The sequence below is a fragment of the Pyrgilauda ruficollis genome, unplaced genomic scaffold (genome assembly GCF_017590135.1).
Source record: "Pyrgilauda ruficollis isolate IOZ18807 unplaced genomic scaffold, ASM1759013v1 scaffold87, whole genome shotgun sequence".
NCBI classification, from domain to species: Eukaryota; Metazoa; Chordata; class Aves; order Passeriformes; family Passeridae; genus Pyrgilauda; species Pyrgilauda ruficollis.
In genome coordinates this window covers 372557-388289 of record NW_024530710.1, presented here as the reverse complement: position 1 = coordinate 388289, position 15733 = coordinate 372557, and the positions used below count along the sequence as shown (strand labels likewise).

At 42.8% G+C, this 15733-nt stretch overlaps 1 protein-coding gene across 1 annotated transcript in view; it reads right to left on the bottom strand.

Annotated features, from left to right (window-relative positions):
• Positions 1–13692: 13692 nt before the first annotated feature.
• MYC (MYC proto-oncogene, bHLH transcription factor) overlaps positions 13693–15733 on the bottom strand; it is a 4080-nt gene continuing 2039 nt past the window's right edge. The window contains exon 3 of the mRNA XM_041488101.1: positions 13693–14834. Within this exon, the coding sequence (XP_041344035.1) occupies positions 14269–14834 (566 nt within the window). The 3' untranslated portion in view covers positions 13693–14268. The remainder of the gene's footprint in view (positions 14835–15733) is intronic.

Here is a 15733-nt window from a genome sequence, read left to right as displayed (position 1 = left end):
GCCAACTGACGCAACACACTCTTTCGAGGCCAAAAGAAGATCTGAGGCAAAGATCAGGGGTCAGGCTGCAACGAGGCTGTGGCAGCTGAAGCATTCTACCCTCCAGCACTCTGCTCTAGCTACCCCCCCATGACCCCGCAAGCTTTGCTGGCAGCAGGCGTCACATGTGTGCTTCTTAATCCGTGCCAGTGGAGCCAAGGAGAGCTGTGATGTGTTCTTTGAGGTTACTAGAGTGTGGAGGTGACAGCTTCCAGCTGGTCACCATAGGAGCTGGAAAGTGAAGTGTCATCAGCCAGGACAGGTAGGTGCAGCAGAGGCTGGAGCAAACCACCAGACATTCCCTGCACACATGGGCCATGGAGAGACACAGCAGAACAAACAGCTGAGTGTGTAATCATAGCAGTAATTATACCTTCACTCATCCAGGGATTAAGCTTGTTCCAGGTTAATTCCAGAACTCTCAAAAAAACCCCTCAGTCATCTCAGACACTCAGAAGGAAAGGTTAGGTCATTGCATCTGCTCCTCTCCCAATAGAAACCAGCATTTTACATCAGCCTGCCCACAAAGACATTAACTTGAACATCAGTGCCTTGTCCTCACTTCACCTTCTTGGATATTATCTTGGAACTTTTCTTCTCTGAAGATTAGAAACCACCTAATTGGCATCCCGAATGTAGTTACAGCCAGTTACACCCATTTGTTCTGCAGCAGGTGTTATGATTTGATACCACCAGCTCTTGTCCTCACTCTTACACATACCTCTCTGCTACATTTTCCAATATCAAGTTCATTCTGTGATGAAACAATGGTAAAATGCAACAGTGCTTATTATAATTAATTTCTTTTCCCAGTCTTTGAATTTAAGTACTCATATTAATTTAAAGGAAAGGCATTCCTGTAGCCCAGCAGTGATCCATCTCTAGGTGACGGTGACTCACCTGTGATTTCGGTGGGGAAGCTCCAAGAGCCAGGAGTAGGAGGCAATAACAGAAAAAATAAAAGTTTATGAAAGCTGCAGGAAAGACTTCCACTTCCTTCTGTGCCCTCTCTCTGTTCAATGTGAGATGAAGAACAGATTCTGGGTAGCTCAGACGTGACTCCAGAGCACAGAAAGGGGATATTCAGGGTTGGTATGAAGCACAGAAATAACAGACTTATCACTGATGGCCCAGCTACCAGCTACAGAAGCATGTGACTCAGATGCTCCATATATTCCTCAAGTCTGTGGCATAAAAAATAATTTAAAAAAAGAAACATGACTTTTCAAAGAGATGTCTTTCTGCATGTGCAGCAAGACTGAACTAGTAGGCACAAAAACTCCATTAGAGATTATGAAGAGCATTTAAAATTACTATCTTGAATATGATTCAAGAAAGAAGAAAGCCCTGGAATGAAGTGAAACAAAATGTCTGCATTACTAAAGTTGGAAAGTAGACACAGAGATGACCACGCTTGAGTTTGGGGGAGGACTATCAAAACTGTGAGCCAAAGGTTTTCCATCATTGGTAAAAAAATAAATAAATAAATTCTGTGAACAAGAAACAAGAGAGAATTCAAGAGAGAGGGAGGCAGCACCATTCAGGTCCCAACCAGATTTCCCAGGAAGCTCCTGAGAAAGGCACTGACTAAATCCTTGGAGAGGAGGATTTTGTTGTCTGAAGGGTGAAGGATCACAAGAGAAGTTGCATGCCTGGGAGAGGAAGTGGCAAGTGGTGCTGTCAGCAGGGCTGGAAAACCATGGACATGAAGATACCCTTGGAGAGAGATAAGGTCTGGTCACAGGGGAGCCCTGTGCCCACAGCAGAACTGCGTGTCTCAACAGCAGCAGAGGATGCACAGAGCAGGTAAAATGCCACCAGTCTCCAGAGGAGAGCCTGGTGACTGCTTCCCTATTTCTGAAGGATCCAGCTCCAGGGAAAACAGCAAGATCTCTGCTTTCCTCACACAAAGATCCTGTTGCTAAATCTCAAAGAGGAAACTGTTTAACTTGTCGGTTACTCTTTGGCACCTGTGATTGTATTAGACATTATAAACAGGTTGGACCAGCCAAGCTGGCAGACACCACTGCGGTATCCCCAGGGTCCTTCCCTTTCTGTTTACTTTCCTTTTTTAGCCTTTACACTAATCTCTTCATCTATAACAAATATACAACATTCATGTGAACAATTTTCAAGGGAGAGTGACACTGGCAGCCCATGGACTGTCATGACAGGCCTGTTGACACATCCAAGCCACAACCTGAGCTTTGGGCAATGCACAGTGCTCCTCCAGCAACAGGAGGGAAGTGGGGGATGGTGTGTGAAACCTGCGCTGGACCTGGTGTCCTTCTCCTTTCAAGACCAGTTGCTATTTATGCACTCATGTGTAAAGTTCAACTTTCCCACAGTGCTTGTTTATGGATGTGCCCCACACCGCCTGCGTGGGCACAGCCGTGGGGCAGGCACTGGGGCTGGGTCCTCTGGGGGCTTGGACAGGCTGGTTTGTGGCTGCAGGTATGGGATCTTCCTCAGAGGCAGCTGGCAGGCTTGTGCTGTCATTAGCACAGCTGGTGACAGTGGCACCACTGCCCATGTTTCATACAAAGACCCAGCACCACCCTAAGAAGTGGGAGATCTGGTCCAACACCTTCCTTTGCATCTTTCTGCTGCCTGGAGAGTGGCTGCACCCTGAGCCTTTGGCCTGTGCTGGCCCCTTGCTTCCCAGCTCCTATGTCAGAGATAAAGATGTGCACCACAGCAGGACACTGCCCTGGGATTTTAAGTCCATTTCATAGGCACGATGCTGCTGCTCTTATGCTACAAGGCACAGGATATGAAGACAGGCAAACTGGTTAACATCCACTAAAGAAACTCTACCAGTACTGGAGAAAAGACCTACAGGGAGGCAGAAGTATCTGATGAGGGCATATGTGGTGAGCATAAGCTGCTCACCAGTTTAGTCCTGGAGAATGTCCCATTTAAGCCCTGACATCATGATGAACACCTGTATTGCTGGTATTCTTGCTGCACCAAGAAGAGATTTCAGCAACTGCAGCACAGCCATAGTACTCATAAAGATAGTTAAGTACCAGGCTGTGCCCCTGCCATATCTCAAATTATGGTAATCGGTGTTGTGTTGTGCCATGGAAGCAGAAGAAATGGAAGCAGCTTAGTAGTAGTGATCAATGAAGTCTTAAAATGCCCTTAAGATGCATATATATGCCATATCCAAGTTCACAGATATGCAAACTGAGGCGCAGATATGTAAAATACCTTGCCTGTGGCCATACAGAGAGCACACATTGACTTCTGACTGGTGTAACTGGGAGGCCCTGGAGTCCTGACTCCCAATTTCTTGTTGGCAGCGTTGGGTGATGGACAGCCTTGGTTAAGAGAGTGGGATAACCACGACTGACATCTCCACAGTATCACAAGTCACAGCTTTTAATTACTGTTAAACAATTTCAAAATGAAATTACCCATAGAAAGATGGGAACTGCAGCGCCTTAGAAAATGCATCCATGTTCTTCCCTCTCAAATCTAATTAGATTTGCCAAAATCAGTGTGCATTGATCTGTGATTCAAACAATATGCTGATAACAAATTTTCATGATAGACATGGTTATAAAGCTACTTGACTAAACTATGAATTAACACCTTCAGCAGAAGCTCTCAGCATATTTTGTCAGCACAGCCTTCCACAGACAGCTTTTAATCCCCAAATCAACAGGTGATCCCACTGTTTAAGGTTTGCCAGGCTCTCTGCTGAGCACCCCGCAGAGAAGCAAGGCAGGCAGCATATTCATGTTGACTATCAATCCTCATTAAAATCAACACACCGTCTTTAACCACCCATCTAAGCAAACTGTAATATGTGCTGGGAAAAGACCTTTCCACTACTAGGCAGAGCAGCTTATTTTGCTGTTGTGCTGGGCAACTTCACCTTGGCAGTGAAGTGGGGAGGGAAAGCATGGGTTGTATGGAAAGCGTCATGTAAATAGACTGTCATCCCAGAAAACCAGCACCACACAGGGCTGTGTGCTGGTACTTGCCTTCCTGCCAGTGTCCATTGTCTGCCCTCAGGACTCAGGGATGACTTTTTTTTTTTGGTTAGCTCATGGCAGGGAAGCAATGCACTTGTTTGGATAGTTTGTCTTTCAGCCAAATAATGCCGATCGGTATAAGTGACTGGAAATGAGAAAATGAGGGCAGAGCAGGTAAGTTTTAAATAAGTCAAAGTAAATAGCTGACATGCCAGGAGAGACCAAAGGACAGGATTTTCCATTTGTGCTCAGTTTTCAGCTGAGCTTTGCAACCACCGTCATCTGAGAGCTTCTGAAAATGTGCCTTGCCTGAAAGCCAAAGTGCATCAGAGTTTAAAGTTACTCAGCAAAAAATGGCAGAGGGCAGGCAGTGCACTTGTATCTGTTTGTACCCCAGATTTATTCTTTCCCTGCTGTCTTTTCATCCAGAAATTGTTACTGCTCCAGAAGAGGAAAAACCACACCAGTTTTTTTCCCTGATCTTTAAAAGTAATGAGCAATACCAGCTGTTGGATCTGCTCCGCATCTCTGAAAATTTACATACTCCATGTTAAGTCTTGTGTAACACCAAGACACACCACGGAAAGAAGCTGTCATGATGAGGATGTTGATCATTGACCACTGGCATAGATTGCTCAGGGAGGTTATGTGGAGTCTCCATCCTTGAAGATATTCAGAAGCCACGATCACAGATAAAAGGTCCTGGTCTGTCTGCACCAGATGACCCTGCTTGAGCAGACAAGTGGACCAGGCTTTATACTTTTAAAAAAATAATGAGTTACAGCCACACAGTATGGGCAGAGGTGCGCTAATATAAATTATTTCAATTTAGAATGAGATTAGACCAGAATAAGGATTTTTATCCCAATGATATGAGATGGATTTGGGATCTTGGTACAAGTCATGCCAGTCTGCATCCTGACTCCTGGGCTTCTCTCATTCTGACCTGGCTGCAGTGCCTGTCCTCTTCACTGTGTCCTTGCTACCCACCAGCTGAGCCACAGTCACACCAAGTCCAAGCAGAAGAGGGGACAGATTTTCTACTCAGTCACAGAAACACGGAATAGCTTGGACCTTTCCATTTAACTCTACAAATGGCATGGCATTTTCATGACACTAAGGAAAAAAAAAAAAAAAGAAAAAAAACAGGCAACAGCTGAGCTCATTCATTATATACATTCTAACCTACAGTACCTGCTGCAAGCTCCAGGTTACAGTATTTGCCCACCCACACCAGTACCCAAGGAAGCTACCAGAAGAAATCCCCCAGCAGAGATGACACAGGTCCTGAAACTCATTAAACTTGAATGGGCTGTAAAACTTTATGGAATCCTGTCTGCCCTTCAGTTTTAAATGGATTTGGTTGAACTGGTTTTTAAAACTGGCTGGAGAGACAAGATGGGCCAGCAGGATCAGCTGGAGAGGCAGACGGTGGAAGTTCAGCTCTGCATGCCGGCGTTGATCAGAGCAGCCCCCTCTACCAGGGAGGGTGGAGTGCTCCGCCTGATAAAAGGCTGAGCTCAGCAGACATTAAAGGAAGGTTGTTAGTAAAGATCAAAAGGTAGGAATGGGAGATAGATCTGCCCCATTTGCAAAGCTACCAAAGCCTGCCAGTGAGAATGAAGATCTAGATGCTGTGATGCTGAATGAATGGGGCAATCTAGATAATGATATCAGAATTAAATTAATTAAAAGAAGATTAAAGAAAGATTGCAAAACTAAGGTTGTAATCGTGTCCCTGCTGGAGTCAGTGAGTGTTTCATGGTTTGTGTGGTGCTTCATCAAGAGGCCAGGATGTTGCTCCCAATGCATACCAAGACAAAGGAAGGTATCAGCTGAAAGCTGATTGACGCAGAGCCAACTATATTAGGGAATAAATAAGTTACAGTGGCTTCATAGTCACAAAATTGAAACCATGTATGGCTGGAGCACCCAGGAGGATTAGTACAATTCATATCAATGTCATGACTGATCTGCAAACTATGGGGTATTCATGAGGACTTTAGGGCAACTGTGGTAGGACACTGAATTTCTCATAAATTGTGGCAGGGTGAAGTTTATGATTCACAGTATTTTAAACAGATTTGAACAGGCAAAGTATGCTCACACCAGATCAGTACTTGGTGTTGTGTGGACACACTGTGACTTGCCAGGGGCTGGCACTCTCCGTTGGGATTTACTGCTCCTGCAAGCAGGGTCTCCAAGGGCCACCAGCAGGGACATTTACAGAGGACCCTCATGGAAACATCAGCTGAGCTTGAAATTTTCTGGAAAGCAGCATTACCAAATATGAATGCATGACATACATGGGAAGTTATCCACCAATTTCAAGAAAAAGGAGCTTGAAACGGAGCTGGAGGATGGGGTAACCTCGATGGCCAAGTCACACAGTGCATCTGCACAGACTTCTGTGGCAGCCACCTCCCTCTCAGGATATTTTGTTCCAGCTGCTAAGCAGGTCATTAATATCTGGTGATTATTTTGGCCCCTGGAGCTGCTTTCGCAGTATGTGTTGACTGTTTTGGCGGCCACAATCAGGTCTCAGTTTAAGGACAGCTCACTGAAATGAATGGGGAAAAGTTGGATTAATTTTAATTAAGCACTAAAAATTAAATTTCAAATAAAAGTACACATGAGGTTGCATGCTTTTGCCCTTGTAGACATGGGAAAATGCTGTATTGTTCCATAAGGGCAAGGGCCCTGTGCATTTTCTTTCACAAATGCAAAAGAAAGAAAGTGATTTTCAGCAGGAATCCAATTTTACAGGGAGGGAATAATATGTTACATAGTCAAATCACTTTGATGTCAATTTTATTTTGCAATCACTTCATAAGATATTCATATAGCCTTTTTATTCCCTTAAAGTGTTCAAGTCTAGGCATAATACAGTATTATCTTACTCTTTACCATAATGATGAACGATAATGGGAACACATAATAAGATTTTATGTGTGCCCAAAGAAAAATCTGCTTTAGCCCAGATGAGAGGAATTTTGCAGATCAAATTAATACTATAAAACAGCACAATTTATCAAAATAATACAGCTTTTCTTCTCTCAATCCATTGTGAATCTCAGTGTCTGCAGCCAGTACACGGTGAACTATTAGAGGCTGATGGAATTTTTTTTTGTAAAATCTCTATAAAAAATACTTGGTTGATAAAAGTAGAAAAAAAACCCAACCACCAAACCAAAATTCCCTTTTCCTCTCCTGTCCATCACACTTACACACTATAAACACTCTAATATTTAAAAGGTCTGTAGCAATGGTTCTATAGTGATGCTGTTTACTGTTGAAAAGCCATCCCAGTCCAGTAGCATCTTCGTTCAAGTTCCTCAGAAACTAATAGAGCACATTTGGTTTCCCTGGATTTTGTATGTTCATGGAACATGGTTTATGGCAAAATGCTCTCTATATATTTTGTTGCATCCTTTTAATATAGATTCAGTTTATTCATCTATTCATGATTTCAAAGTGTAGCCTAAAAGTAAATTAGCAAAGTGTAGAATAGTGGGACGACCCTGATAGAAACTTTGCTGTCTGATCCAGCATCTTCACCATATTTTCTACATTTTTACTTGGTTTTAGATGCTTAAACATCAGCTTCTCTGGAGAGCTCTTGTTGCAAAGCCTTGTCCTGATAGCAGTTGTTACAGGGCAGGGACACATGTGAATAAATCAAAATTACTTAAGGAGCTATTGTAGTGCAGTCAAATGAGAACATAAATAGTTCTAGGAAAAAGCATTGGCAGTTTATCACACTGGATAAACCTAAATGAACTACATAAAACAAGACTGGATAAATTTGGAACCTAGGTAATGTGGGGTAGGACCCCACCTGGTATTGCAGACACCACTATTATTCAGGAGAGGGAGGGAGGGGATGTTTCCGTGCCCAGGGAAGCACACGATGTTTAGCTCACATTTGCTGGATCCACAGGGCTGCAGGCTGATCCCTCTCCCCCTAACTCATCCACAGCACAGCACGGCCTTGGTCCCGAGCCAAAAAAGGCTTTGTCAGACACTCAGCCGGGCACTAGATCACAGGAACTACCTGCACCGAGAGGCTTTGTTTGGTTCTGCTGTCGTCACGGAGCAGATTAATGGGAGAAAAAGGAGTGAAAAGAAGCTCTCGCTCTGGCAGCTGCATCCCTGTGAGCAGCCCCTTGTACACGTGTGGTGCCGGGAAGAAAAATGTGCTGGGAAACGGGAGCGCTGCTGTGCGACTGCGAGCCCGGCGGTCCGGGGGATGTCCCGAGGGATCCAAGGGGACCGGGCTGGGGCAGTGGGGCCGTGTATGTGGCCATGCACACCCGAACTTCAGCCTGCAGAACTCTGGGGTGTTTGGCCTCGGAGTGGTTTGTATATAGAGCACAATCCCTGTAATTTCCCCCCCCCCCTCTTTTTTAATGGATAGATTAGCATGAAGGAAGCTGATGAAGCTAATTAGGTCCAAGGAGTGTTAATTTCCCTGATTGGAACTCTTTATCACCCAGTCAGATTGCTTAATTTTTGCAGTTTATATTTTCAAATCTCTTTAGTTACTGCACCAATTCCTTTATTTCTACTATTTTTTTTTTCTTTTTTCTTCTTTCTGATCCTGTCTGGAAAACATAATTCCATGTAATTGGGGCATAGAAGCTTGCAATGGAAATTACATATGGTGACAAGAAAGATTTTGCCTTGAATGGAAATGTATTAAACAGAAAAGTAGCCATGGCAAGATCCACGGACAGACACATGTGAAGGGTGAATTCAGCAATAAAATGTAATCACCATAACACATAATGTCAAGAACTACCTGCTTTCTCCCAGACTTTTCTAGAAAAAAAGAATAGCTCCACAATTCCTGTATCAAGCTGGAAGCTGGAAACAGTGCTTGTGGGAATAAGACACTGCAGTCAGCCTGAGTCGTGGGGTCCACTCTTAGTCAGTGATTTCTCCCTTGTGTCTCATGGTTCCAAGCATGACCATGCAGAAATGTCTTGTAGCTTGGGCTCCCACGCATTGGTGGCAACTTGAAGCAAGGTTTTCTCAGTAACTACAAATATTAAATAGTTTTGGCAAGTGGCCAATAATGCTTTTTCATATGCATTAATATCCAGCACAAAAGGTCATACTCATCATTTGCAGAAAAAAATAATCTCATTTGGTTGGAAGGTGGAGTCTGGACACACTTGAAGACAGGCTGCTTGGGCTTGAAGAGAAGTGAAAAAATACCTGTATTACAGTACAAACCAATTGAGGGTGATATTGCCACTGCCTGGCCAGGGTCCCACCCAAACCAGCTTCCCCCTGGAAGCACAGTAACTGCAACTCTTTCATGAGGCATATCTGCAAGAAGGGCTGGAAGGAGGATCTGGGGAACTACATGCCCTCAGTGTGACCTCAGTGCCAGGGAACACTATGGAGCCGATCATCCTGAGTGACATCACCTGACATGTACAGGACAACCAGGGTATCAGGCCCAGCCAGGAAGGATTTATGAAACGCAGGTCCTGCTTGACCAACCTGATCTTCTATGACAAGGTGACCCACTTAGTGGATGCAGGAAAGGCTGTGATGTCTGCCTAGACATTAGCAAAGCCTTTGGCACTGCACCTTTCACATCATTCTCCTGGAAAAATTGGGTGTTTGTGGCTTGGACACGTGCACTCTTCACTGGATAAAAATCTGGCTGGGTAAGAATGGTGGTGAGTAGAGTTAAATCCAGTTACCAGTGGTGTTCCCCAGTCCCAGTACTGGGGCCAGTATTTTCTGCCCAGTGGAATAGGACCTGGGGGTGTTGGTTGACAGACAGCTGAGTTACCATCCCTGGAGGGATTTAAAGGACATGTAGTGTGGCACTTGTGGATAAGGATTACTGGTGGCCTTGGCAGTGCTGGGCTAGTGATTGGACTCAATGATCTTAAACACTTTTCCAACCTAAACAATTCTATGGTTCTATAAAGGGAATTGCTTGCATGGCTGAGTCCACTGCTATAAATAAGGTGCTCCAAATTCTTGCACCTTCCCTTTGGTCAAGATCTATGTAGAAGGTGATTGGTTAAATTAGGGGGAAAAAAAAATCCCAATTGACTTTCTAGCAGCTACTCTGAATCTTGGATAACGTTTTTTTTTCTTTACAGCCTGTCCCCACTGACATTTACAGCTATGCCTGAGATGAGTAAATGATACGAAGGTAGGTAAAACTTGCTGAACATCAAATGTTTTGTACTGGAAATGATATCTGGTTTCTGCAGCTTATCTATCTGATTTCTTGATTTCACTTTTTTTTCTAGGCAAGTTTAGGTCTCATCTGCATGGAAATGACAAGGGGAAACCAGGGCTTAGTTCTCAGTCTCAGCAGAGCCTTTTTTCAGAAGCTCCCATAAATGTTCTTTTAAAATAAAAGAATAGCAAACCTGTAAGCTGGGAAGTAAATCCTGAATCTCTCCACAGGCTGCCTGCCTGTGTTAGGATCACTTATAGCTCAGTTTTATTTTTCTGTTAATTCCTTGGCAGATGATTCTAACACAAATCAATAAAATAAAAAAATAAATCAAACGTGTTAGAAGATGGTTCATCTCTGTAGACGAAACAGCCACCTCCAACTTCTGTTTTGAATAAATTCAGATTTCAACTGCAGTGGCCTGGCTTATTTCCAGTTTACAGTTATTCTATTCTACTTACCTGAAATTCTCTCTTTCATGCAACTCTGATGAAATATTTGTCATCTCTCAACTGCCTGCAAGGGTTGCAAAGTGCTTCATGAACAAGAGTGCTTACGTAGGGACAAGTAAAGTGATTTCTTTATAGGTAGTGATAAAATTTTCAAGAGCATTCTCCACTGGCACAAATCTGTTTCTCTGGAAGAAACATGGAATTTCTACAGATTCTGGTGGGAGCTGATTTAAGCAGACATGGGTTCTTTTATACATCCCAGTTCTCCCCTAGCATATTCTGTATGGAAACATTGAAGCCATTTACATGAAAACTTGGCTGGAAAGACAACATTTAAGCACAAGAATAAAAATTAAGATGGAAAAGTTGGTATTTAATGAAATTAAATCAGTGAGGGTATACTGATAATAAGGATAAAGGAAATTTTATTTTCACCATGATGGTTTGTTTCTAGTTTCCTTTGATTCCTTTTTGCCGAAAGTTCTTCTGGAAGAGAAGTAGCTTTAAGTGTCCTGTGAAAGTAAAGGAGCAGAGAAGTGAAGTTAAAATGCTCCTTGTATTTCAAGTAGAGCTTCAGTACAGCTGTTTGGCAGGCACCGTAAATTCCACATTTCATTTCAAAGCTCAGATGCTGCTTTTGTAAACTTACCTCCTCTGTTGCTCCAAAACAGCAGCAAACCCCAACACCTTCCTATCCAGATACAATGCATTACTAACTGAATCCAGCCCAGAAGCTGCTGTGAAATGTTTGTGTCTTCTGAATGTGCTAATCTCTGGTGAGGAGTCGGAAAGTGGAAGCCCCATTCCTCTTTATTCCAGCAGCAGTTTAATGACCAGAAGAGTATTCTTAACCCTGTACCCACAGGATGGTTTTTTTTTTGGGGTTTTTTTTTTTTTTTTGCATTATTCAGGTATTTTGCAGTCCTACAACAAAGTAAGAAATGTCATAAATATGAAGTGACACCTCATAAAACTGTATTTTTTTTAGAGTGGCAGTTTGGGATGATGCTCATGTTTTTTTTTCCAGTAGGACAGTGGCAAGACAAACTGATGCTCAATCAAAAGTAAGAGTAAGAAATTAAATAACTGCAAGTGTCTTATTCATCAAAATACTAAGGATCTTCTGCAGATAGAAGAAAAAACCCAAAACTGCACTCCAAATGATATAAGAAGCTGACAAATAAGAAGAGGTTCATTAATCATTGTGGTCTAGCCTCATTTAACGGGAAGAAGCCAGGGGGCTTTGCTAACACATGAAACTGGAACTCAAAGGTGACATATTTTTCAGTTTTTGTGGATGGATCTACACCTCCTGGTTTATTTTGGAGGATGGGGTTGCAGTTACAAATTCTTCAACAACATCTTGCTTCTGTTCTTAAGCAATATCTAAAATAGGAAGCACACCAAAAGGCAAATAAAACGAATGTATTTTTAAAATTAGATACCCTGTCTAATAAAAGGCAGAACTTTTATGTTATTCACAGCTGCAAGTTCTCCTGATTTACAGTTCAGATACAATTAACAGTTTCATTTCACATTCTCTTTCCTCATAAGTGAATATCTGAATCACATGCCGGAAAAAAGCAACTGCAGACCACTTCTATAAACCCAGATGCAAGGGGTAATAATAAAAAAAAAAAAAAAAAAAAAAAGAGAGAGAAAAGCCTTGCTTTGTCTAACAGAATGGGGCTTTTTTTCCCCCAAGAAACCTTCAAACACCTAAAGCCCTCCATCAAATAGGATTTACACACTTACCGTCTTTCCAAACTCCCTCGTGCAAGATTTTTGGGGCATTTTACCCAGGGCTTTGCAGAACAAAGAGCTTTGGCATCTACCCTGCCTGCACAGTGCTACCTGCCCCTATCCCACATATACTCAACACCCAATCATTCTTCTTCCCACTCTGAACTCAAAAGCAATAGAAAACCTGAACCCTTGGTCCCCGTTCAATGGCTGGCACTGGTGCTATCTGGCAGCACTGCTCCTCTCATGGTTAGAAGCCAAGCAAATATGTATTTAACGGGAATTATGAAAATCGAAAAAGTGCAAGGCCCAAATTTTTGAAAAACACATTCTTCCTGCACATCAAAGGGCTCATTGATTTGTTGCTGAAGTCATGACCAAAGTGGTGCTAAGAGGGTGAAAAGGGGAGAAAAGATCAAATCTAATCTTCGGAGCTGTGTCAAGCAAGAACCTTATGGCCCATCCGAAGCTGATCATGAGACAAGTCCTGAATGTAAATATTATTTAATATGTCTGGCAAATGTTAGGAATCTGTCTGAGCATATTCTTCAGGTGAGAAATAGCTCTCCTTTTCCTTTGCTCCCTTTTCTCTGTCCTTGAACTTTGTATCCCTTGAAATCCCAAGCAACTATTCACATTAATAAAGTGTTAAGGTGTTTGACCAAGATTGGCTCTGCTGATTTCAGCACTTAAAAAGGGAAACCGCTCTGTTGTTTTAACCACTTCAACACTCACCATCTCAGTTTATTTTCTTATCCTCTTTAACTTCTGTTAAAATCAAACAGGAAGCAATTAAGGTGAGCCTACTACAAAGCAGCCCTCAAAGTACATGGCTATGTCCCTAGTGCAGAATGAAGGTCATGCCCTGAAAATGTAATTATATGTATGTGAAAGGAATGCAGAGCCTACATACTGGGCTGATCAGTGAGAAAATACACCACTCCAGCTTTAGTTTCAGCAGGCAGATGACCATGACCAACACAGGCATTGCTACCACACCTGCATGGAGGACCTTGCATGGTGGCAAGGCAAATTGAATTGACAGGGCACATTGGACCAACAATTTTACCCACTTGAATTAGAGATGGAGTGGGAGCAAGAAACTAGTCCCTGCTAAGCTGTGTGCAAAACTATCACCACTTCCCCACATCCAACCCCCCTTTAACTTCAGTCAGGTCACTGCCAGGATGACAGAAAAAGGAATGTCATGGAAATAGACATCTAATGACAACAGTGGGAGACAAAGTGAAGTCTTTACACAGGATTTAGCTAATTATATTTTGGGCAAATATTTATTTATCTAAAAACAAAATAAAAATCATTTTGAAAAGGAAAAAAGTACTTAAATAAAAAACAAAATTGTGAAATGTTATGGCACAGAAGTTCAAGACAAGTATAAATCCAGTTGCCACAACTGTTGCGTATTAATGTTGCACATTTTTCTATAAAGGCTTTATTAAAGGTATTTACATGGCAATATGATGTGTAAATATATACAGCAAACTGGGGACAACTTTTTTCTTTTGGATTTTCGTATGAAAAAATGCCTTAAATACAAAATTTTAAAAGAAAAAAAAAATTGAAGAGTTCATCCCCAAGCATGAACAATGTCCCATCATCCCTTATGTCCAAAGTATCAATTATGAGGCAGTTTTGAGGTTCTGGCCAAACCCCTGGGAGATTCAGCCAAGGTTGTGTAGTCTCAAGTTAAATCGCACGGCATGCAGTTGCAATAGTTCCATACTCGATGGACCGCGTAGTTCATGAGAGATATTAGAATCATTAATATTTTATCATAGTTTGTCTAGTTTGCATTATTCTAAGTGATGCTCAAGAGTTCCTATGCACAACAGTTCCTTAGCTGCTCAAGTTTGTGTTTCAACTGTTCTCTCCTCCGCCTCAACTGCTCTTTCTCTGCAATCAGTCTGTGTTCCTCCGACTGGATGGAAAGAACGTACTCTGTCGCTTTTTTCAGGATGACAACCTTGGGAGCCTTTTCATTGTTGGCCACCTCGGGTATCTCGTCACGCAAGGCAAAGAAACTCAATTTCAGCTCATTTCTCCTCTGGCGCTCCAAGACGTTGTGTGTTCGCCTCTTGTCGTTCTCTTCCGAATCTGACGTGCGCGGACTGGAGCATTTTCGGTTGTTGCTGATCTGTTTGAGAACTCTGCCACTGTCCAACCTTAGCCTTTTTGCAGCTGGGTATTCAACCTTGGTGGAGGGAGGAGCGGCATAATTGTGCTGATGGATGTTGACATGACACCGTTTGAGAACCAGCGGGCTTTGGTGGGGCTTACTGTGCTCTTCTGACGTCTCTGTGCTGCTGGACTCTGTGCTGGATTCATATTCATTTGCTTCAGCTAATGTAACAACATCAATTTCCTCATCTTCCTCTTGTTCTTCTTCTGCCATAAAAAAAAAATTAAAAAATCACAACTTGTATGTAGGCACTCTCAAGACTACTGTATGTAAAGGGAAGGTTACTCTGAGTTGCACAATGAGGAACCCAATGACAAACCCTTCTTAAATCTATTTCATGATGCTGGACACAGCTTTCCCCAAGAGCCTTCCCTTTAAGGAAGCAATGCTTCAAGTGCAATAGGACGCATGGACTGCAGTCCAAACCCTGGCTCACTGATTTCAAAAAGTTGTAATGATCTTGCGTAATGTCGAGTGCATGAAAGATAGTAGGAAAGTTTAACCTCGGTTGTCAGCAGTACAGCGCAATAAAGCTCCCAGACTCAAGCTGCCCTTAATTATGGATTTAGAAGGCTTTAGCCACGCCTTATGAAGGAAAGCTTACTTAACACACATGGGTATTCAGAGACATTTTCTGAATCTCTCTTGATCTGTTAATTTGTGGAAAATAGGTGGGAGTTTGGGGGAAAAAAAAAAAAAAAACTAGTTTAAAAAAAGGAAAAAAGGAAGGCTGTAGAGCTTTGGGTAGGAACTCACTTTCAAACCAGATTTACGAGGGAGCGGAACCCGCTGTCACATACCTAAGGAAGCATTTCTAAAACTTTCCCAGCCCCATTCACTCCACTGCAGTCACTTTCACTAGCACCTCCCTGACTGCACATTCTCCCCGCGGCTCTCGGGCTGGAGTTAACTCCTTCCCAGCCCACGGATGAAACCGGGAGCCAGCCTTATCGGGACCCCATGATGAAAGTTTATCCCTCCTACACTTTCTTTATATTTTTTTCCCCCCGCTTTTCACTCCCTTATTCCCCGGAGGAAAAACTGGGCTGGTTTTCCAGGAAATAAGCTGGCTAGGACTCTCCGTGCCTCGCAAACGTGGCATTTA